General features: G+C 37.7%; 2 protein-coding genes across 2 annotated transcripts in view; one reads left to right on the forward strand and one right to left on the reverse strand.

The window, feature by feature from the left end:
* LOC309856357 (uncharacterized protein) overlaps positions 1-5,372 on the forward strand; it is a 34,167-nt gene extending 28,795 nt beyond the window's left edge. Inside the window, exon 4 of the mRNA XM_082717426.1 lies at positions 5,286-5,372. Coding sequence (XP_082573552.1) covers positions 5,286-5,313 — 28 coding nt within the window. The 3' untranslated portion in view covers positions 5,314-5,372. The remainder of the gene's footprint in view (positions 1-5,285) is intronic.
* Positions 1-22,395, reverse strand: part of IL1RAPL2 (interleukin 1 receptor accessory protein like 2) — a 1,449,628-nt gene that overhangs the window by 667,648 nt on the left and 759,585 nt on the right. The window lies entirely within an intron of this gene.

Here is a 22,395-nt window from a genome sequence, read left to right on the forward strand (position 1 = left end):
TTAGTGCAGATGCTTTTATTCCTAAAAAAAAAAAAAAAAAAAAAAAAAAAAGAAGATTCTGGAAGGGATTTGGTACAGGACAAGCCTAACTATTGCCCTATCTTATTCTTTCATTTTCTGTCACTTCGTTTTCTCTTTCCATGTTTCTCTCTTCTCAATCTGAAAGGGAATAATGGCAGCACTTAACATTTTCCCCACCTCAGTTATGGACCTTTATAGTTAAAACATCCTACTAATCTTCAGTCTCTAAAGAATTGAAAGATATTCCCTCTTAAAGAAAGCCTGGAAATGTCTGGCTAATTCTTATTAACTTTACAACTTAACTTGTTTAGCGTCTTTAGAGCTTAGTGTATCGCCAAAATTAGAAATAAATAATACCCATTTCATGGAGTTGTGAAGAGGTTTAGATAAGATAATATATGTAAAGTGCCCAGTATAGTTCCTGGTACATAATAAGTGCTTTAAAACTAGACTTCCCTCTCCCACAACCACCTAGAGGATTTGGGTGCTATGGAGGGAGAGTTCCTCCAGAAAGCCAGTAGATGGCACCCCAGAGAATTCAAAATCAAGGCGATGAAGGTGAGTAAGGTGGGGAAACACAAGGCTAAGAAGGTAAGCCCTTTGTATTATAGAAAGGTGAAGTGACTTGCCCTAGATTGCACAGTTAATAGAAAAGATGGAACTAGATTATCTGTATTATCTTACTCTCATTCTAGAGTTATTTCTCCTATTCAAGCCACCTCCTGAAAATCTACTTTATCTGTGTTTCACTATATAGACAAAAGCAGGCAATTATACAGTCTCTTGTATAATTTATCCCAGTAAGAGATGATGATAATCTTCGACTATTAAGGTAGCAATGGAAGAGATAATGGAATTTGGAATATATTTTGAAGAACTGAGTGATGGATTGAATGTGGGATATGGTAGAAATAGAAGAGCCAAGAATAACCCTTAGGTTTTGTGCCTGAGTCAAACAAACCTATTTTCTAAGAAGGAAAAAAGCTAAAACTCACCCACCCTAAAGATAAGTAACAACAGCTTGAAATACATCTTACAATTATAGAAAAATTAATATTTTAACAATAACAACAAAAATCTCTCCCACTTGCTGGGTTAATTCATAAAATGTTACTCATTAGAGCATTTGTTTATTGTTCAGTAAGAAATAATGCTTTTTGACTCATAGAATTTCAGTGATGGAAGATGTATTTGGTACAGTTAGAATACCTATGTGCCTGCCCACACACTTGCCTGGAATATACTTTTTGCTGTCCTTAACTCCCATTTTCATTCCATATGCACCAAACTCCCACCCTCAAAACCACAACTAATTAGGTCACTGTGAATCCTTGACACAAACACATTCATTCCATAGGCTGGCCAGTAGTGTAAGACTTCTGAAGTCTGGCTTGAAAAGATGAGCTGTCCTAGTCATTTACCTCTCAATTCTTATAGCTGGAAATTAAGAGGATGAGCCTAATAATTGTGGGGGCTAATTTAGAAGGTCATGGAAGACTTAGGTCTAGAGGCTTAGTATAAGTCAAAGTTATAAGGAGACTAGTGACTGAGAATACTGTAGATAATAAAGAAAAGTACAGAAAGAAGGAGAAAGAGAGATGAACTAGCTTTGTAATTAGGAAGATCCTGAGAGGAAGTAACCTCCAATTCTGATGGCTTTCTTGTCCCTATTCCAATTTCCATGAGGTATGGTTTGCTGGGGCAGAACATGTTCTTAGAGTCTTACATGCCCCTGAAATTTTCATCTTCTATGCCTTAAAAGGGCTTTTTTTCCCCCTAGAGCTAACTTGAAACTAAAAATAATGCTAAGACAGAAGGTGGTATGGTTTAACACTCAGATTTTATAGATGGAAGAAAAAGAGACCCAGAAAAGTTAAGTGCCTTGCCTAAGTTCTCACAACACTTAAGGGGGCAGAACTGGCATTAGAATGCAGGGCTCTAAAATTCTAGCCATAACAGAGAAATTCCTGTAACAATTTCCTCTAATGGGAAGTACTGTCAATTACATTAAACCCTATCAATATAAATTGTGTTGATCATTAATTTAAGGTAATATTTATATGTATGTTTGTAGTAACTGGTGTCAGTATATGAGGGAAACGTATTTGGGAACAGAGGCTCAATGTCAAATTAATATTTTGTTTATAGAGATATTCTACTACCTGGTTGCTTTATAACATTAAGATCATAAAGCTAACTGTATTTTTCAGGCAATAGCAAATCTCTTCAGAAATGAGTAGCCATATAATTACGTTGAATAAAAAATATTCAGTGAAAAATGAAATGAACCAAATTTTAAACATTTTACAAAATTAAACCAACAAAACCCATCATTTGTGCAAATACATTTACTTTCTTGAGTGTTGCTAAAGAATGCAAATGGAGTTAAAGCTGCATTAGCTATGAAGCAGAGCCAGAAATGTTGGAATAAAATCAACCAACATTTAGCAAGCACCTACTGGAACATAAAATATGTGATCTAATTCAGTAAACACCATTGGAAGGAGAAAAGAGACTGTGAAGGAAGAGATATTAAAAGTCTCAGTAAGTACCTGAGATTCAGATATGGTAATATAGTTAAGCTGTAGTTCTCATCAGCATAACAGATGGTGACCTATGCCTGTACGATGACTGATCCAAGTCCCTTGAGAAAATGAAAGGAAACAATCAAGGAATATGTTTTTAACCACTACTATGGGTCTAGAACTGGATTAGGTAGGATGAAAGTCAAAAGAATAAGACATGGTTTTGATCCTCAAGAAGCTCTTGAGCTCTCTCACTATAGAGGTAAAGCATCCTCAAAAGTCAGTTTACTAGAAGGCATGCAGTTTATGCTAAGTGTTTACTAAAAGTGCAGTTATTAGGTCTCAAGGACTTCAGAGCATAAAAAGTCACTGCCAGCTGGAATGGGTTTTTGCTTAATCCTGTTTGAGCATCTATTAAGAACAAGGTGCCTTTCTCCCAGTGCTCTTTCAAAACAAATCCTTTTACAGAAGGAAGCACTGAAGCTTGAAGGATAAGAACATTTTGGTAGATACTCTCTTGGTCATCTGGACTCCAACCCTCCCACAGTCCCCTGCCCCAACCCCAAGGGGGCAAATTCAGCCTTTCAAAAACCTTATCAAATCCCCTGCCATAATGCTTCTCACATCTGCATCCATCTCATCAGTTCTGTTCTCACTGCCATCCTACTGAAAGCCTTCGTTAACTCACATCTGAACTCTATTACAACCTCCAGGCCTTCTCTCTCCAGTCTCTCCTCGCACTAATCTATCCCACACACATCTGCCAGATTCATCTTCCTGAAATGTCAATTTTATCAGGTCTTTATCCATTTTCTATAGGATACATTTTCTCTGCCTGATTTTCTAATCTCCCTACAATCAGAACCCAGGCCATATTTCCAACTTCAATTTCCCTACAATAGCATTCTGGCTCAGCCAAGCCTACTAACTATCACCAAACTTTTTTTAAAGGACTTGTTGGTATTTTTTAAAGATTTATTTATTTATTTGAGAGAGAGAAAGAGTGAGCAAGAGGGGGAAGGGGCAGAAGGAAAGGGAGAGAGTATTTGAAGCAAACTCCCCACTGTGCAGGGAGCCAACACAGGGCTCTATCTCATGACCCTGAGATCACTACCTGGGCTAAAACCAAGAGTCAGATGCTTAACCCACTGAGCCACCCACGTGTCCCTAATCAAACTTTTTTTTTACATCTCCATCTCAAGCTTCTACTCCCACAGTTTCCCAATCTTAAATGCCTCCCTAGGGGCGCCTGGGTGGCTCACTGGATTAAGCCACTGCCTTCGGCTCAGGTCATAATCTCAGGGTCCTGGGATCAAGCCCCGCATTGGGCTTTTTGCTCAGCAGGGAGTCTGCTTCTCTCTCTCTCTGCCTGACTCTCTGCCTACTTGTGATCTCTCTCTCTCTGTCAAATAAATAAATAAAATCTTAAAAAAAAATTTTTTAAAAATGCCTCCCTAGTCTTTTTTTTTATTGATATAAATTCTACATTCCATCTCCTTCAGAAGGTTTTCCCTGAGTACCCCAACCAACAATAAGAGCTTGTTCCCCTATTTAAAACTATTCTACTGGCACTTATTTTAACTTTATTATGGGTGTTTTCCTCCTCCCTAACCTCAGCAAACAGGTGATCATGACACGAAATCATAAATGACACAAGGTGGTAAGCACTATGGAAGCCAGGAGACAAGTTAGAGGGGTATTGTACTCTTGTAAGCAAGAGACAATGATGCCTGGAAAATATTCAGGCCCTGGGAATACAAAGGAATTAATGGTGAGATACATTACAAAAGAAGGATCAACAGGATTTGATGATTGAGTTAGGGAATCAGATGAATGAATAACAAATGAGTTTTGAGGCTGAATCACACTATTAAAATTAAAAAGGGAGAGTCAAACTGGTTTGGCAAAAAAAAAAAAAAGGTAATGGATTTGTTCTTAGGCTAAATTGAGCTCATCATGGCAGGTATAGTAGGGGGTTAGAAAGAAAAGAGCTTATAAAAATACTTAGAGCTGGTGATACAGGTTTGAGAGAAAGCTACATAGCAGTAGTAATTGGAGCCATAATTATAAATGTATTTATAAGAAAAAAATGAAGGAAGAATGAGAAAAGAGAAGCTAGAGAAGAGAATCCAGGGGAAAAGACACAGGAGCAGTAGAAAGAGCAAAATAAAGAGCTTGAACACAATAAGAAAGAAAACAAAACAAAGACCTCAACAACCTTTATTCTAATCTCAAAAAGATGCCAAATTTAGGGACCCAAACCATCAGCATAAGATGTAGGATACCCTGAGTGGTAAGGGAATGGAGAGAATAGGTGTTTGACACTGAGATTAAGAGAGGATAAAAATTTATCAGAAGCTAAAGGGCACGAAAGAACAAACCAATAATTTTGGTGAAATGGGGCTCTACTATATCCTATGCAGATATCGCTGAGTTTAATGGTTTAGTGATTAACAGTGTAGATATTAAGTTCAAGCTAGCTGAATTTGTATCCTAGGTCTGTCACTTTGAACCCAGGGAAAACTGGACAATTTATATAACACCCTTGTGATTCACTTTCCTCATACACAAAGTGGGGATGATGAAAATATTACCTACTTGATTGTCAGAATTAAGTTAATATAGTAAGTTAAGGTAGGTCATGTGACTAGAATGTAAAATATGTTCAACAAATGTTAGCTGTATTATGGTGGTGTTTATTATTAGTACATAATCTTTTCATATTTTGGCCCTTTACAGACATAAAGACACCTGCTCATTTGCCTAAAAGGACTCCAAGTTGGAAGAATTATTCAAAATTAACTCCGGTGTTAATGCATGTTGAAAGAGGACTAACATATACATGTCAGCTTGTCTCAGAGTTCAGCTGAGCTAAATTAAGAAAATAATTAACTGGTTAAATTATATTTGACATGTTCAGAAACTGAAGAGTTTTCTATTTAGGCTTTAAAATGCCTTTGAATAGGACCCTATGAATAGTCAGGATTTTGCACATAGTCTCCAACATGTATGATGGTTTAAATGAATTACAGGGCACATAAAATGCCTCATTTAATTTGATTAGAGGATTTAGTAAACAACAAATGAAGTACTTGTTGTTATGCAGTGGCTCCTTAGAATAATGCTGTACTACATAATAAAAATATTCCTTGTTATTTTTATGGACCATAGGGCACTTTCAGTAAACTATGAATAGGAAGGTAGTCAACCAGTTGAAAATTCTTTTACAAGATGAATTGTATGTACTTGTCGTCAGCAATATAGACCTGAAAAATCATTTTTATAGGAGTGAAATTTTGTCATATCATTATATAGCTCATTTTCCAATATGTTAAAATAATATAAGCTCTGGGTATTATCCCAAATTTACTATTTATGTTTATCATCTTACCCATACTCCCAATAGTCAGTAAAATGTCAGTAAAATCGAGGAAGTAGAATTTTCCCTCTCATTAAATTCTCTCCTGTTCACTGTGATAAATCTGCATATCTTTTTTTACATTTTATTTTATTTTTCAGCATTCCAAGATTCATTGAAACCTTCTACATCATAAACATGCCCATACAATGGACCTCTTTTTAATTATTGTGATCTCAGTATCTCTCTCTCTGTCCTTGCCTCTCTCTCTCTCCCTCTCATTCTCTTGGTCTCTCTCCCCACTACTAGAATAAAATCTGAATGAGCCAGATCACAATTATATAAAAATTAAGAGAACTATCAGCTCATGTTTTGAATACTCTACATAGAAAAGAGAATGGTAAATCACATGGAGAAAAAAAAAACATTAACAGTAATTTCCTTAAAAATACTTCTAGTGAATGATTGAAGAGCTCAGTGCAATTCAGCTCAATCTCCTAAACCATCTGCATCTCCATATATAATTATGGACATTGTTCACTGATGGTCAAAGCAGTGGTCCAGAGACACTGGGGACCGTACTTACACAATAAAGTTGCTCAAGGACACTACAAGTGCTCCCATCATTATAGAAAGGTTTATTTCAGTTTGATCAACTTTTTATTAACACAGGAAAGTAGACACAATTTAGAAAGATTTTCTAACAATTTGAAATCAAAAGAAAACTTTGAAACAGTGACACATAATTGAAACAATCTCTTTAGAAATACAGTTACTCTATACTTTTCCCCTCAAATATAGAGTAGTTTTCTCATTTCTCTACAAATGCAGGATATTCCTATCACTTGATTCCTTTGCCATTTCTTCACTTTCTAGGACAGTTCAAGGAAATAGTGGGGCAAATGGTTTAAGCTCTGTTTGTCAACTATGGTGATTTACCTCAATATTTGGTGTTCTATTAATAACATAAGTGCTGTTTTTAAGTGCATAACCAAAAGGGTAACTTATTAAGATCCATGACAGATTGAGTGCCAGAGCCTGAGCAGTTATAGATGAACCAAACAACAACAGAAGCGCTTATTATGCTCCATGAAAGAAAAACCACTTAGTTCTGTCCCTAAGGCTGAAAGAGCCTGAGAACTCTCAGCTTGGTCCAACCTCAGACAGACAGCAGACCGCCTTTCTATGAAGGCAGCTGTTCATTTCCTCAAAGTAATGAGGATATGTACCAAGATCGGGAACTAAGAAACGTCAAAAAGAATGCACTGTATATATAGAGAAAGACACCTTGGGGCCCTTTAAACAAGCCATTTCTAGTACCAGTGAAATATTTAGACAAATGGATTTTTAACCCTCAGTGGCCCTAGTGGATACAGATCCATCTGGGACGTGGCTTACACCTCAGGACCCTGGAGTTAAAGGTTGCTCCACCTTGTTATCATTCTGCCACACCGGTAGACAAAATTAAATGTTGAACTCTGACCCAGTTACCAAAAAGAGTACCTAGAATCAAGTTCTGATAGTATAGTGTGTCTTCTGATAACAGTATTTGGATATTTTAGTGCTCAGTTAATTAAGTAGTATTTGGTTTAACTGTGTTGTGATGTTTTTCCCTGCTTGGCTGAATATTTTATACTGATGTCAAACTAATCCGAAATCTGAGTGTCTTCATTTCTTATATTTTACTGTGAGGAACTAAAGGGAAATAGTACAAAAGCCTAGCTTTTAAAAGGAACATATGTTAACCGATGAAAATTTAAATTCATGTGATGAGGGAGCATGGGGCTGGCTGAAGACAAAGCAAAAGCTGGTGCCTTGCACCCCCCTCTCCATCCGCTCCCCGTCTGTCATATGTGTAGCATCCCTCATGGCCCTGACTGCCATGAACAATAAGCAAATAGTTAACTTGCAGAGCTCACAATCCTGCTATACAGGAGTCTCCCTTGGCTTGCAAATGTCCTAAATCTCACTAACAAAGAGGATTGATAGCAGGATTGTGACATCCCACCAAAAAGTCTCCCAACTATCTTAATGTTAATGGCTGGTCTGAAGACAACATTGATCAAGCCGCAAGGGCAAGGCCTGCAAGGGCAAGGCCTGCAAGGGCAAGGCCTCCGGTAGGCCTCCGACATCCTGGCACCTTGTAGGCCCTCTTTAGCATATGAAAACTCCCGTTGAAACCTCCCTTCTCCTCACCTTCCCCCAACCGCAAGGTATATAACATGCCTACCTTCACAACCCGGGGGCAGTAGCTCTTCCTGCCCACGGGTCCTGTCCCCGTGTTTTAATAAACCACCATTTTGCACCAAAGATGTCTCAAGAATTCTTTCTTGGTCATCGGCTCCGGACCTCAGCCCACCGAACCTCACCTAGGTTTTAGAATTTCATCACATGTAAATCTAGTCTTCCTCTTCACTACATCCAGATACCACAGGATCACCTTTCTATTATTATTATTATTATTATTATTAATTAAAATTTATATTGTTGTTTAAAAAATTACTTAAATCCATATTTCTAGTGTGATTTACCATTCACATAGTGCTTTCATATGCATGTTCTCATTTGATCACAAAATTATGAAGTAGATACTATTACTCTTTATCCCCATTTTACAGATGAGGAAACTATGGCAAAAAATAGTTAAAACAATGTACTCATGGTCCTATGCCTAGTGTAAGGACTTACTTAGCAAGAGGCTTTCATTAAAGTTAAACTGTCCCTGTTCCCCTTCCCCCAGGGGATTCACTTAAAAACAATTCCCGGAAACCAGCTCCAGGTAACAAAGCCCAGATACAAGGGTGGGTCAGGCCAGGTGGAGACCTCTGATCAGTGAGGGGGCTGCATACTGTCTCCCTGGTTACCAAGGAGTATGGGCCCTGCCCTTTGGGAGCCTTTTTGGCGCCAATCCTAATCAAGGTGTAATAAGCTGGTTCAAATGTCTACTAGGGTAAATTGTAATTCAGTTGGTCATGAAGGAGCAGGAGGCTGGCTGAGGACAAAGCAAAGGCTGGCGCCTTGCACCCCCCCTTCACCCGCTCCCCTCCATATGTGTGGCGTTCCTCAGGCACCCCTGGCTGCCATAAAATGATAAATGGTTAACTTGCTGAGATCACAATCCTGCAAGACAGGAGTCTCCCTTGGTTTGCAAATGTCCTTGAGATTTACAACAAAGAAGTTACCTTATCAATAGCCCAATTTCCAAGGACACAGAACTCAGTTCCTCAAGCCCTAATGTCACCCTCCCCTCCATAAAAAACCGAAGGAGGAGGAGGTAGAAGGAAAAGTAAATAAAGTTAAATTTCTTCTAAACCTAAATCTCATTAACAAGGATGCTTGATAGCAGGAATGTAACATTCCACCAGGAGACTCCCAATTGTCTTTACTTGATAGTAACCAGGCCTTCAATATCCTGATAGTGCTTTTTTCCGCATGCGTGGGCTAACCGGCCAGTTCTGCTTCTGTAAGATTGCTTTGTCTGCTTTCGCGCGGGGGTCCCCTGACCCAATTCACTGACGCCAAGTATGCCTGTTCAAACAGCTCAGCCCCACCCGAAACTTGTTTGTACCTGTCTATAAAAACCCTGCACCAACCCAGCTCTGGACCTCTCAGCGTTATCGGCAACGAGCGCCGCAGAGGTCCAGGTTCGAACCTGCAATAAACGACCCTTGCTGATTGGCTTTGACTCACGTCTCTGGTGGTCTTTTAAGGTGGGGGTAATACTCTATTGGCATTTCAGTCACCTAGCATCACTGTGGAGTTTTCTGTGTGTGTTACAATCTCATTGGTCACCTGTGCGTGACCAGGCCCAACCGCATGGCCTTTGCCCTTAAAAGCTTGTCTGTGAAACAGGGAAGGGTTGCCCTCTCTTGCAAAAGGTGTGTCCCTGAACGTTTGGTTAGCTTCTTGATGCTTGGCGCTAAATAAAGCTTTGCTTGACCTTTGCTTTATATCAGTCTCGCTCCTTTAATCACAGACCCATTATTGGGGCATAAAGCTAGCAGTGGCAGAGATAAAACTACAACCAGATGTTAGGTCCACTGCTCGCTCTCCCCTACTTTTGCTAATTTTTACAGATTTTGCAGATCTTTCACTTAAGGGCTCTTCATTATGTTCCTTTTTCCTGGACTCAGGTCACTCAAGTGAAATTTCAGTCTATGGGGATCATACATATAGATATACTTTAAATACACATTTGGCATTTAAAAAGAAGATACCAGAAATTCTCCCCACAAATTAAAACAAAACAAAACAAAAATAAGTACTTCAGACTAAAAGAGAAACTTGGATTGTTGTCTTTAAAACATGAGTTTGGCATTTTAAAAGAGATTCCATAGATTCTCTTTACCAAACAATCAAAGCTAAAGGCTTCAGACTAAAAGAGCAGTACAGTTTGGTATCTCTAAAAGTCCCAGTTCAGTCTCTAAGAAGTTGGCTTCTGCTGCTGTCATCTTCTCATCCTTGATGAATACACTTTTTTTTAAATTTTCTGACTCAAAAACAGAGACAAAGAGTATGCACATCTGGTGACCTGAGTATTTCCTTGCTAACTTGGAAACTTTCTTCTATGAATGTCTTAGTTTCAGGGACAAACTTGATCTTATTAGTGGATGAAAAATGGCAACTTAGAATTCCCTATAAAATAAAACTATAAATCACTATCTTCCCCATCTTCATACGTACCTCTGAGAGATTGTACCTCTACTTCCTTTGTAACAAAACAAGTTTCCTAGATTTCAATAAAATGTTAAGTAAATTTAACAAGAAAAGATAAGTTTCATCAGATGACACATTCATAGCATACTATTAATAAAATACAAATAGTTCAATTTCAAATAAACTCCTTTGGATACTATCAACCTACTGCTGCTGTTCAGGTATAAAATAAAAATTAGGACATTACATTGGCCATCAGAATTGTAATTTGTACAGATTCTTGAGAATATAGAATTTGTGTTATAGCCTGTACGTCAGTTTGCTAATTAGTTTCAGCCATATGTAGAGAAAAAAAATATTTTCCTGGGAGAAGGGTGTTTTACTGCTTTGAAATAGGGTGGTTAGTAATGCAAATGTCAATTTATCATTGACTTTTTTTTTTTTAAAGATTTTATTTATTTACTTGAGAGACAGACAGTGAGAGAGAGCATGAATGAGGAGAAGGTCAGAGAGAGAAGCAGACTCCCCATGGAGCTGGGAGCCCGATGCGGGACTCGATCCCGGGACTCCAGGATCATGACCTGAGCCGAAGGCAGTCGTCCAACCAACTGAGCCACCCAGGCGTCCCTATCATTGACTTTTGATAAGCAGGAAAAATAAAACAATTACCTCATTACACAGGGTTTGTGAATACAATAATATACTGTCTTGATTACTTTGAAGGCAGGAAAAAGACAACTTCCTTTAATAATTAAGTTTGTTTACTCTATGATTTAGAGGGCAAGAGTAGCAATGCCTTCCTCTTTTCATAATAAGAGAACATAGTAAATATTAGTGTTGCTATAAAAGTCTGAAGTCTTTTTTTTATTTCTAATTTTCTTTTTTTAAGTTTTTATTTATTTATTTGAGAGAAGGAGAGGGCATGTACACAGAGAGAGGGAGAAGAGGGTTCCCCCTGAGCAGGGAGCCTGATATGGGGCTTAATCCCAGGACCCTGAGATCATGACCTGAGTCAAAGGCAGAGACTTAACTGACTGAGCCATTCAAGCACCCTAAAAGTTTGAATTCCTAATATTAAGGGGTTCCTGGGTGGCTCAGTCATTTAACCATCTGCCTTTGGCTCAGGTTGTGATCCAAAGCCCTGAGATCAAGCCCCACATCAGGCTCAGTGGAGTCTGCTTTTCCCTCTCCCTCTGCCCCTCCTTCTTGTGTTCATTCTCTCTCTATCTCTCTCAAATAAATAAATAAAATCTTTTTTTAAAAAAAAAAGGAAAGAAGGTAGATTAGTATTTGCCAGGAGCTAGTTGGCCAGGGTGGGGTAAGTTTGGCTGTTAAAGGGTCTGGGGATTTTTTGGGGGGTGGTGAAAATGTTCTAAAATTGATTATGGTAATGGTTGCACAACTCTATAAATACACTAAAGACCACTGAATTGTATACTTTAAATGACTATTGTGTGTTATGTGAAGTATATCTTAATAAACCTGTTATATATTTTTAAGTAAATATAGTAGAAGTCAGGAATGATAGCTTCTGAAATACAAAATACAAATGTAAGATTTATATGAGTTGGATAAGAGAATTTGGAAAACTCTCAGCTGCTCAGATAGAAGGAATGGGTGGGGCGGAGAATCTTCTTCCTCCCTCTCATAGACCAGGGCTGTGGGATACTTTCTCAGACTTTCTAAGACTTTCTCAGTAGAGCAAGATCAGAAGGGAGAGGCTCTTTGAAGGTCTAGTGTGCAAATTTAGAGCCAGAAGAATGTGGCATAAGATCAATATGAAAAGGAACAGAACCCTTTTGGACCAGCCCAGATTAAAGGCAGAACAGGATATATCTACTTTGCAGAAAGATATAGAACAGGGTTAATTACTCACACAGTCCAAAATGGATTTCTTAGGAGTGAAAGCTACTATGGTCTCAGTAGCAAAGGAAATAGCTCTGGATCACTGCAATAGGCCTGGGACCCTGAAAGAAATGACCAAACTTCCATAGGGACAAAGAAAGGGACTACTATGCCTATTAAAGACTGGGAAGCAGATGGAAAGAAGGCAACAATACCCAGAAGTGTCTGGTGAATCTGTCTAGTATTACTTTGAAATCCAAGTCTGCAAGACTATCTCAGCTGCTGGGTGATTCTGAATCTAAGAAATAAAGACCCTAACTAATGTTATCCTTCTTTGTAAATAATCCTGACTGTGAGAGTTCCTCACCAACATGCCTTCTGTATACTGAACTACTGCAGGAAAATTCAAGGAGTTATAGGGACCAAAGAGAAGAGAGGAAGGCTGAAATAGAAAAGTGCAAAGCCCTGCCTTTGACTGAATGATGTCTGAATAATTTCATTCATTTGATATGTACAAAATAGATAATAATGCATCTCAACAGTACGGTACTTTAGGGTTTATAAAGCAACTCTATGTGCACTGTCTCAGTTTGATATCCAAAATACTGACTACTATTGAATGGATTTAAGAGATATTCTGTCTTCAGGGGGCTAGATTGGTATTAGAAGAGCAGAAATTGTGTTTCACTTGACCAAAGATTTGCTAACGTTTATTCTCCAAAATAAGAACTGGGTTCAAAAAACATTTACTGTTAAAAAACAAAACAAAAAAACCATTTACTGAATATCACTACTCAGCCAGATCTTTTATGAGGTGTTGGGGACAAAGAACAGAATAAAACATGGCCCTTGCATTTAGAGAAGGTTAAGTCTTATGATATGCGGGGGGGGGGGGGTGCTCTGTGTGTCGTAGGTACTGGTGATGGGTAGCCAAAGGATGAGAAATCAATGTTCCTGGTACAGGAAACATTGTGAACAAAGACATGGAGTTCATCAAACCACATGGGATGCATGGGAAAAGTAGAAACAACTCTGTTAGGACTAGAAAGCAAACTGAGAAGATGGTTCATGACAGTGAGAGATAGAAAATAGGTGCTAGGGCCAAGTCTTAAAGGATCTTAACTATACTAAAGAACCAAAATATTCTACTGTAAATAGTGGGAGCCAGTACAGGTTTAAATAGGACATGTGAGTTTTTAAAAGACCACACTGGGCTGCCTGGGTGGCCTAGTCAGTTAAGCATCTGCCTTTGGCTCAGGTCATGATCTCAGGGTCCTGGGATGGAGCCTCATGTCTGGCTCTGTGCTCACTGGGGAGTCTGCTTCTCTCTCCCTTTTCTTCTGCCATTCCCCCTGCTTGTGCTTGTGTTTTCTTTCTCAAATAAATAAAATCTTTAAAAAAATAAAGAGACAACAGTGGCATGATTTTCCATCTTTTTGTGTCTTCTTCAATTTCTTTCATGAGTGGTCTGTAGTTCCTAGAGAATAGATTCTTTCCCTCTTTGGTTAGGTTTATTCCAAGGTATCTTATGGGTTTTGGTGCTATGTAAGTGGAATTAATTCTCTAATTTCTTCTTCTACAGTTTCATTGTTAATGTGTAAGAAAGCAACGGATTTCTATGCATTGATTTTGTATTCTGCCACATTACTGAATTGCTGTATGAGTTCTAGTACATTTGGAGTGGAGTCTTCTGGGTTATCCACATAAAGTATCATGTCATCTGCAAAGAGAGAGGGTTTAACATCTTTTTTGCCAATTTGAATACATTTTATTTCTTTTTGTTGTCTGATTGCTGTTTCTAGGACTTCTAGTACTATGATGAACCATAGTGGTGAGAGTGAGCATCCTTGTCATGTTCCTGATCTTATGGGGAAGGATCTCAGCTTTTCCACATTGAGAATGATATTCACTGTGGATTTCTCATAGATGGATTTTATGAAATTGAGGAATGTTCCTTATGTTCCTTATACTCTGAAGAGTTTTAATCAGGAAAGGATGCTGTATTTTGCCAAATGCTTTTCCTACATTAATTGAGAGGACCATGTGGTTCTTATCTCTTCTCTTATGTATTCTATCCGATTGATTGATCTACAAATGTTGAACCACCCTTGCATCTCAGGGATAAATCCCACCTGGTCATGATAAATAAACCTTTAGTGTATTGTTGGATCCTATTAGCTAGGGTCTTGTGGAAAATCTTGGCATCCATATTCAACAGGGATATTGGTCTGTAATTCTCCATTTTGATGGTGTCTTTGCCTGGTTTGGGGATCAAGGTAATGCTGGCCTCATAGAAAGAGTCTGGACATTTTCCTTCTGTTTCTATTTTTTGAAGCAGCTTCAAGAGAATAAGCAGTATTTCTTCATTGAATGTTTGATAAAATTCCTCCAGGGAATCCATCAGGTACTGGACTCTTGGTTTTTGGGAAGTTTTTCATCACTGCTTCAATTTTGTTATGGTTATTGGTCTATTCAGGTTGTCTATTTCTTCCTGTTTCAGTCTTTTATAAGTTTATATAGTTTATAGGTTTCCAGGAATTCATCCCTTTCTTCCAGGTTGCTTCACTTATTGGCATATAGCTGATAATATAGCTGATTATTGATATATGATAATATATTATCATATATTGCTATATGATATTGCTATATGATAATATAGCTGATTATTTCCTTGATGTTAATTGTGATCTCTCCCCTTTCATTCATAATTTTATTAAAAAGATGGAAAAAATTCCATACTCATGGATCAGAAGAATAAACATTGTTAAAATGTTTATACTGTGCCCATAACAATCTATACTTTCAACACCATCCCAATCAAAATACCATCAGCATTTTTCAAAGTGCTAGAACAAACAATCCTAAAATTTGTATGGAACCAGAAAAGACCCCAAATCACCAAGGACATGTTGAAAAAGAAAAACAAAGCTAGGGGCAACATGCTGCCTGATTTCAAGCTTTCTTACAAAGCTCTAATCACCAAGACAGCATGATACTAACACAAAAACAGACATATAGACCAATGGAACAACATAGAGAGCCCAGATATGGATCCTCAACTCTATGGTCAAATAATCTTTGATAAATCGAGAAAAAATATCCAACAGAAAAAAAGACAGTCTCTTCAATAAATGGTGTTGGGAAAATTGGACACCTATATATAGAAGAGTAATACTGGACCATCCATTTACACCATACACAAAGATAAACACTAAATGGATGAATGGCTTCAATGTGAGAGAGGAATCCATCAAAATTCTAGGGGAGAACATAGGTAGTAACCTTTTTACATCAACCACAGCAACTTCTTTAAGACACATTTCCAAAGGCAAGGGAAACAAAAGCCAAAATGAACTTTTGGGACTTCATCAAGATAAAAAAAAAACTTCTACACAGCGAAGGAAATAATAATAATAATAAAAAAAACAAACACAAAGGTAACCCACAGAATGGAAGAAGATATTTGCAAATGACACTTCAGACAAAGGGCTGATATACAAGAACTATAAGGAAATTTTTAAACTCAATGCCCAAAAAACATATAATCACATCAAAAAATGGGCAGAAGACATGAACAGACACTTCTCCAAAGAAGACATACAAATGGCTACCAGACACATGAAAAAATGTTCATCATGATTAGCCATCAGGGAAATTCAAATCAAAACCACATTGAGATATATACCAGTTAAAATGGCCAAAATTAACAGGACAGGAAAAAATAAGCCTTGGAGAGGATGTGGAGAAAGGGGAACCCTCTTACACTGTTGGTGGGAATGCAAGCTGGTACAGCTACTTTGGAAAGCAGTGTGGAGGTTCCTCAAAAATTTAAATATAGAACTACCTTATGACCCAGCAATTGTACTACTGGATAATAACTCCAGAGATACAGATGTAGTGAAAAGAAGGGCCATATGTACCTCAGTTCATAGCAGCAAAGTCTACAATAGCCAAACTGTAGAAAGAGCAGAAATGCCCTCCAACTAGATGAATGGATAAAGAAGATATGGTCCATATACACAATGGAATATTACTCAGCCATCAGAAAGGATGAATACCCAGCTTTTGCATCAACATGAATGGGACTGGAATAGATTATGCCGAGTGAAATAAGTCAAATAGAGAAAGTCAATTATCATATGGTTTCACTTACTTGTGGAACATAAGGAATAATACAGAGGACGTTAGGAGTAGGAAAGGAAAATTGAAGGGGTACTATCGGAGGGGGAGATAAACCATGAGAGACTATGGACTCTGAGAAACAAACTGAGAATTTTAGAGGAGTGGGGGTGGAGGGATGGATGAGCTAGGCAATGGGTATTAGGAGATCATGGTTTGCATGGAGTACTGGGTGCTATACACAAACAATGAACCTTGGAAAACTACATCAATAATTAATGATGTTCAGTATGGTGACTAACGTAACATAACAAAAAATAATAAACTAAAAAATAGCACAGTAGCATGAGGAGATGAACTATACCCTTAATGGAAAGACCTCATGCACTGGCTCTTTCCTTTCTCCTTAGCACCCCAACTTATCTATTTCATACCCCACCCCTTAAAGGCTAATAGTGAGGCTAACCTCTAACAACCTAATTAGTATATAGAAGTTAATAGCTGATACTGATTTAAAGCACAGCCTTCCTAAGATTTGCATTTGAAATAAGAGTTTGAACTGTCTATGATTCAGAGGGAAAAGAAACAACAAAATCTCCCAGTATTGATCATAAATCTGTCCTAGCTCAGAATCTGCCAATATTGATGGTAAATCTGCTCATTTACCTATTAAAGGTAGTTGAAAAGAAGAACATAGACAAGTGAAAAAATAACCCAAAGGAATAGTGCTACTACCAATAAAGCATTGGTGTAAGTGGTTGCTTCCATAAAGGCAGAAGGAAAAGAAGCCATGGGCAGGGACGCCTGAGTAGCTCAGTGGGTTAAGCGTCTGCCTTTGGCTCAAGTCATGATCCCTGGGTCCTTGCTCAGCAGGGAACCTGCTTCTCCCTCTGCCTGCTACTCCTCCTGCTTGTGCTTGTGTGCTCTCACTCTCTCTCACACAAAAATAGAATCTAGAAGAAGCAGCAGCAGCAATAGCAGCAACCATGGGCACAAGAAAGGTTGGCAGGAGCAAATAAGCGAAGCAAAGAAATAGAGGGAAGACAATAGACTCACACACCCTCCACATCCATTTGTGGAAAGGAGACTGTGGCCATAATATTTTGAGTGTTGTAGGTATACCAAGAGAATGAAGCATTTAATGTTCTGAATAAAAGGATCTCCATGTGATAAAACAGAGAAGTTCCACATATGGGGAATGTCTTCTGAAAGCCAGATTTAAACAACCCTGATTGAAGCTACAGAGTGACTGTTTCTTCCCCTTCTCCTCACACATGTGCCTAATTACGGGGAAAACACAGCATCTAGGAAGTGCCTCTCCAGCCAGGAGTGGAAGATGAAATGAGCCCAGGTGAATGAAATGGAGGTTGCTGGAAAAATTAATGGGACAAAACATTACTCCTGTTTAAGTGATAAGGAAATGATGAGACACCAGGGAAAGAAAGAAAGAAAGAAAGAGAGAGAGAGAGAGAGAGAGAGGGAGGGAGGAAGGAAGGAAGATAGATATATATTTAAATCAAATAGATAAGAATAAGGGGAGTTTACTGCAAAATCCTCTTCAAAGGTGCAATTTGTGTTACCAAAACCATTGTGCACATATAGGACTATTGGGATACAGATGAAGGCTAAGGAGAAAATCTGTATGTCAAAATTTTTCAGTGATCAGCTAAACTCTTATTTTTTTTCAAGGTTGGGGGAAAGAACACATCTAAGAGAAAAAAAGCAACTTCAGGGAAAATATAATTTGTTCTTCCTCTTATAAACTCAATAATGAAAGCAGTCATTTCTCTTATTTTTTGTGATGTGTCGGGTTGTAAAACAAAGAACTGGTATTTGAGCTTGCATTTGACAGTCTAATAAATGCAATTATAATAATTTGCATATTAAAGGCATTATTATTACTTCATGGCAAATATTTCCAACAAGATAGAATTGAAAAGACTCCTTCCTCCTAAACAGGCTACACATGCTTTTGTAGGTTTTGACATAATTTGAAATCATGCTGTGTCAAACTGTCAATTGCAAGAATTCTCCAAAACTACCACAAATCTTGTTCTAATCTCTTTTAAGACTCATCTGATGCTACAGAATTGAAAATAACCATTGGTTGTGATGTGTTAATTTTATGCAAGGAAAATAATAGGGTACTGAGGTTATGCTTTCAGCCAACTACTTTTGGGGAAAAACTGTTCTGAATTTTTAGACTCTGTGACAGCTCAAGTTAGGCTACATAACTTTTTATTATGTCATTTTTGGGTCCTATTTAGAACCATATATCCTGAAATATGGCATCCAAAATGGTGAGATCTTAAGTCTCCTTTCTCTTGGACATGGTAATCTGCCTTAGGTACTTCATATAAAAAATTACAACCTAATTTGCCTTGAGTTTCACATTTAACATGGGAAAAGGATACATTCCCCTCATAACCTATGACACCACTATTTACCCCTACTTGACACCTTTTAAGTGACCTATAAAGATAAACCTCATACAAAGCCTTGCAACAATCAAAGCCTTCTAAAGTAATATTAACCTATGGGTTTCAAATACCCATTCCTGTCTATCTATAGAATTTCAATATATTTCAATAGAATTACATATATTTTGTATCTTAAAATCTAAATGAAAGATGTAGCTCAAATTGAACCCTGGAAAATAAAGGGGAAAGTTAATGAGATATAAATTAATAACACCTAAAGCTTTCCCTTAAAGAAAACAATATTGATTTTTAAACTTACTAGTGAAAAAGAATGGCATTCATTTAGGTTTAGCCAGAGACACATCATAGATTCATTGAGAAGAGTAAATGAAGACATGAATGGATCCTGGGGAAGGGGTTTTGCATTCTGGCTGGGTCACTTCCTTGCAACAATTTTTTGGGCCAATTAGATTGCAGGATTTTTTATTTACAGTTTGAGCTACATGATTTCTGATGCTCTTCCACACCACTTGCAACTTTTTTTTTTCTCCACATACTGACAAGCATGTCACACACTCCTAACACGAATTTATTCTACAATTGGCTTTTTAAAAATTCTTTCCTCTGATGAACATAATTTTACACTAGAACTCCATATTAGCATTTGCTATTGAACATCTGAAATTACTTCTTTAATCCTCCAAAGTTTACACCTCAGTTTAAAAACTCTTCTATAAAGCCTTCTTAGGATGTTATGGGATACATATTCATTTGCACTTTGGGAGAGGCTACTCTATGAGATTGTATCAATTGGATTTGAATTTGACTTTGAGGTGTAATAGAAGACCCAACCTCAGTGGTTGAAATGAAATGGGTGGGTTATTTTCCCTCTCACATAATGAAAAGTCCAGAGATAATGCAGCCCAGGGCTGGTACAGCTCCTTTTCAACATCATCAACATTCCAAGTTCATTGTATCCTTATATTTTATCCCTGACATTTGATTTTTACCCCTGTGGCTTCACAATTCATGGCCCCAGGATGGCTGCTCCACCTCCTGCCTAATAAGGTCTGTATTATAGTAAAAAAGGGAGAAAAAGTAGGAAGAGGTAGTATCTAATTGCAGCATATGTGTCATTCAGCAGAATTTTATCACACAACCACCAAAGCTGCAAGTGAATCTGAAAAGGTAGGTTGCTGCCAACAACAAAACTGGGGTGCTGAAGAAAGGTAAAAAGGATAATAACTTGAGGTTTCAGTAGCATTTTCTGTTATAATGTTCTTCAGTCACATTAAATGTGACCATAATATATACCCTAATTAAATTATAAATTCCCTGAGGTCAGAGGTCATTAATTAATCTAATTTCTTTTGTGTCTCCCTCCTCCCCTTAGCACACTTGTACCATTCTGTGTCTGATGGTAATTGAATGAACCAAGTAGGCAGCTATACCACATGTTCTTTCCTACACTTAGCTAGATGACATTTGTCTGTGTGAATATGAGATTAGTTCCTAAAAAAGCAAAGCAATATGTATCACTTTTAAACAGCTGGATTCACATTAGATGGTGATATGGCTCCCTTTTTTCTACCAAATAAATTTCAACCACTTACTTGGCATTTGAAACCCTCCCTAACCTAATCTCTCCCCACCAACATCTCCAGGTTTATATCCCACTTCTCCCTTACAGATTTCATTTCTTTTCTCAAACAGAACTCTCACTGTTCTGAATTCAATATATATATATGAATTATTTTGTGTAATATGCTCAACTGAACAACAAAGAAACAAATAAGCAATGACAACCAGAATAAACCCTAGCACTTGAATTTGTCCTGTCTCCCATAAGGTGTTCTTACCATGTTCAATGACCAAATTCTTCAATGTCTTCCATAAAATCTTTTAATGAGATGAAATGAGTATATGAACATTAAGAGAGAGGACAAGATGAAGCATTATGCCCTATAGTTTCTTTCCAACCTCATCCCTTGTGTATAGTAAGGGTTCTTTTTAGCACTATAAGCAAGGTTATACACACACAATTATTCATATAGCAAGAAAGATTTGTCTTTATACTGCTCCAACATCAAGAATCTAAATAACATTTAACTTTATCTCTCTAGAGGTCTGAAAGAACCAGCATAGGTCCACGAAGGACAGACTTACAGGCTTCTACCACATGGGCCACTAGCATGATGGAGCCAGGACTCTAGGGAGAGGGTGGAATTCTGGAAAGGGATGAGGGAGCTTTCACATACTAATTTGAGGCTGACTTTCTGTGGGTTTCAAAGTTAAGATATGCTGTCTACTATCCTGTACACTCTAAGGATATTCATATTTAGCTGCTACTGAAAATGTATTCTTTCTATTATAGCATGTGCCTTTCAGACATGGCGGTGTGTAACAATAGGGTTACATAGGTTAAAAACCTGGTATATAGTAGGTACTCAATAAATGACAAGAGCTCCCCTTCCTATTTCTCTCACATTTCATAGCACCTTGCCTATACTTCTCTTTTGGTTATATTCATTTCCTCTTTTTTTTTTTTTTAGGTAGTAATCTATTACAGGATTATAAACACCTCAAGGAGGGCAGGGAATGTCTAATTTAACCCTGCAAACTTCACAAAGCCTGCTAACCCTCAAATGCCTCAAATATGGTAGGTGCTCCATTGTTTAATGAAAGAATGAAAAAATAAGTTAACGCCTTAATAGGCAAAAATAAGAACATTTGAACCATCTAAATGAATTTTCTTGCTGGTCAGTGGAAGCATTTGGAAAGGGTGCAAGGGAAGACTTAATACTAGTAGCTGTCATCTGCACAGGCAGTCACCCTTTAATTGCACAAACATTTACTGAGAACAACTGCATCAATTATCTTTGCCCATGAGGAGATTGTATTATGAGAGAGGTACAAACACAGGTTTCAAATTTAAAAAATCGCAGAAAAAAAAATCGCAGAAAACAGTGCAAGCAAACATCTTTTCAATATCAAAATGTGTATATCCCTTAAAGTATTATGGGCAGTATAACTATAGAGTTTTATATTTGATTAGTATTTAATGCCTATCAAAAAATCTTCTCAAACCCTATCATCTTGAAATGTACAGTAAAGAAAAGACAAATAATTATCCTTTCACAGAAAGTAGCATGCCTTTCTGCTCTGTTTTTATACTGGAATTGCACTCGACCAGTTTGGTAATACCTTAACATTAAAACAGTGGACCCATACAAAGTAGAAATTGGGCCTAAACACGACCTTAGCAAAGTAAGTCAAGCGGAGAAAGACAACTATCATATGATCTCCTTGATATGAGGAAGTGGAGAAGCAACATGGGGGGTTAAGGGAGTAGGAGAAGAATAAATGAAACAAGATGGGATTGGGAGGGAGACAAACCATAAGTGACTCTGAATCTCACAAAACAAACTGAGGGTTGCTGGGGGGAGGGGGT

The sequence above is a fragment of the Mustela nivalis genome (assembly GCF_964662115.1).
Source record: "Mustela nivalis genome assembly, chromosome: X".
Lineage (NCBI taxonomy): Eukaryota > Metazoa > Chordata > Mammalia > Carnivora > Mustelidae > Mustela > Mustela nivalis.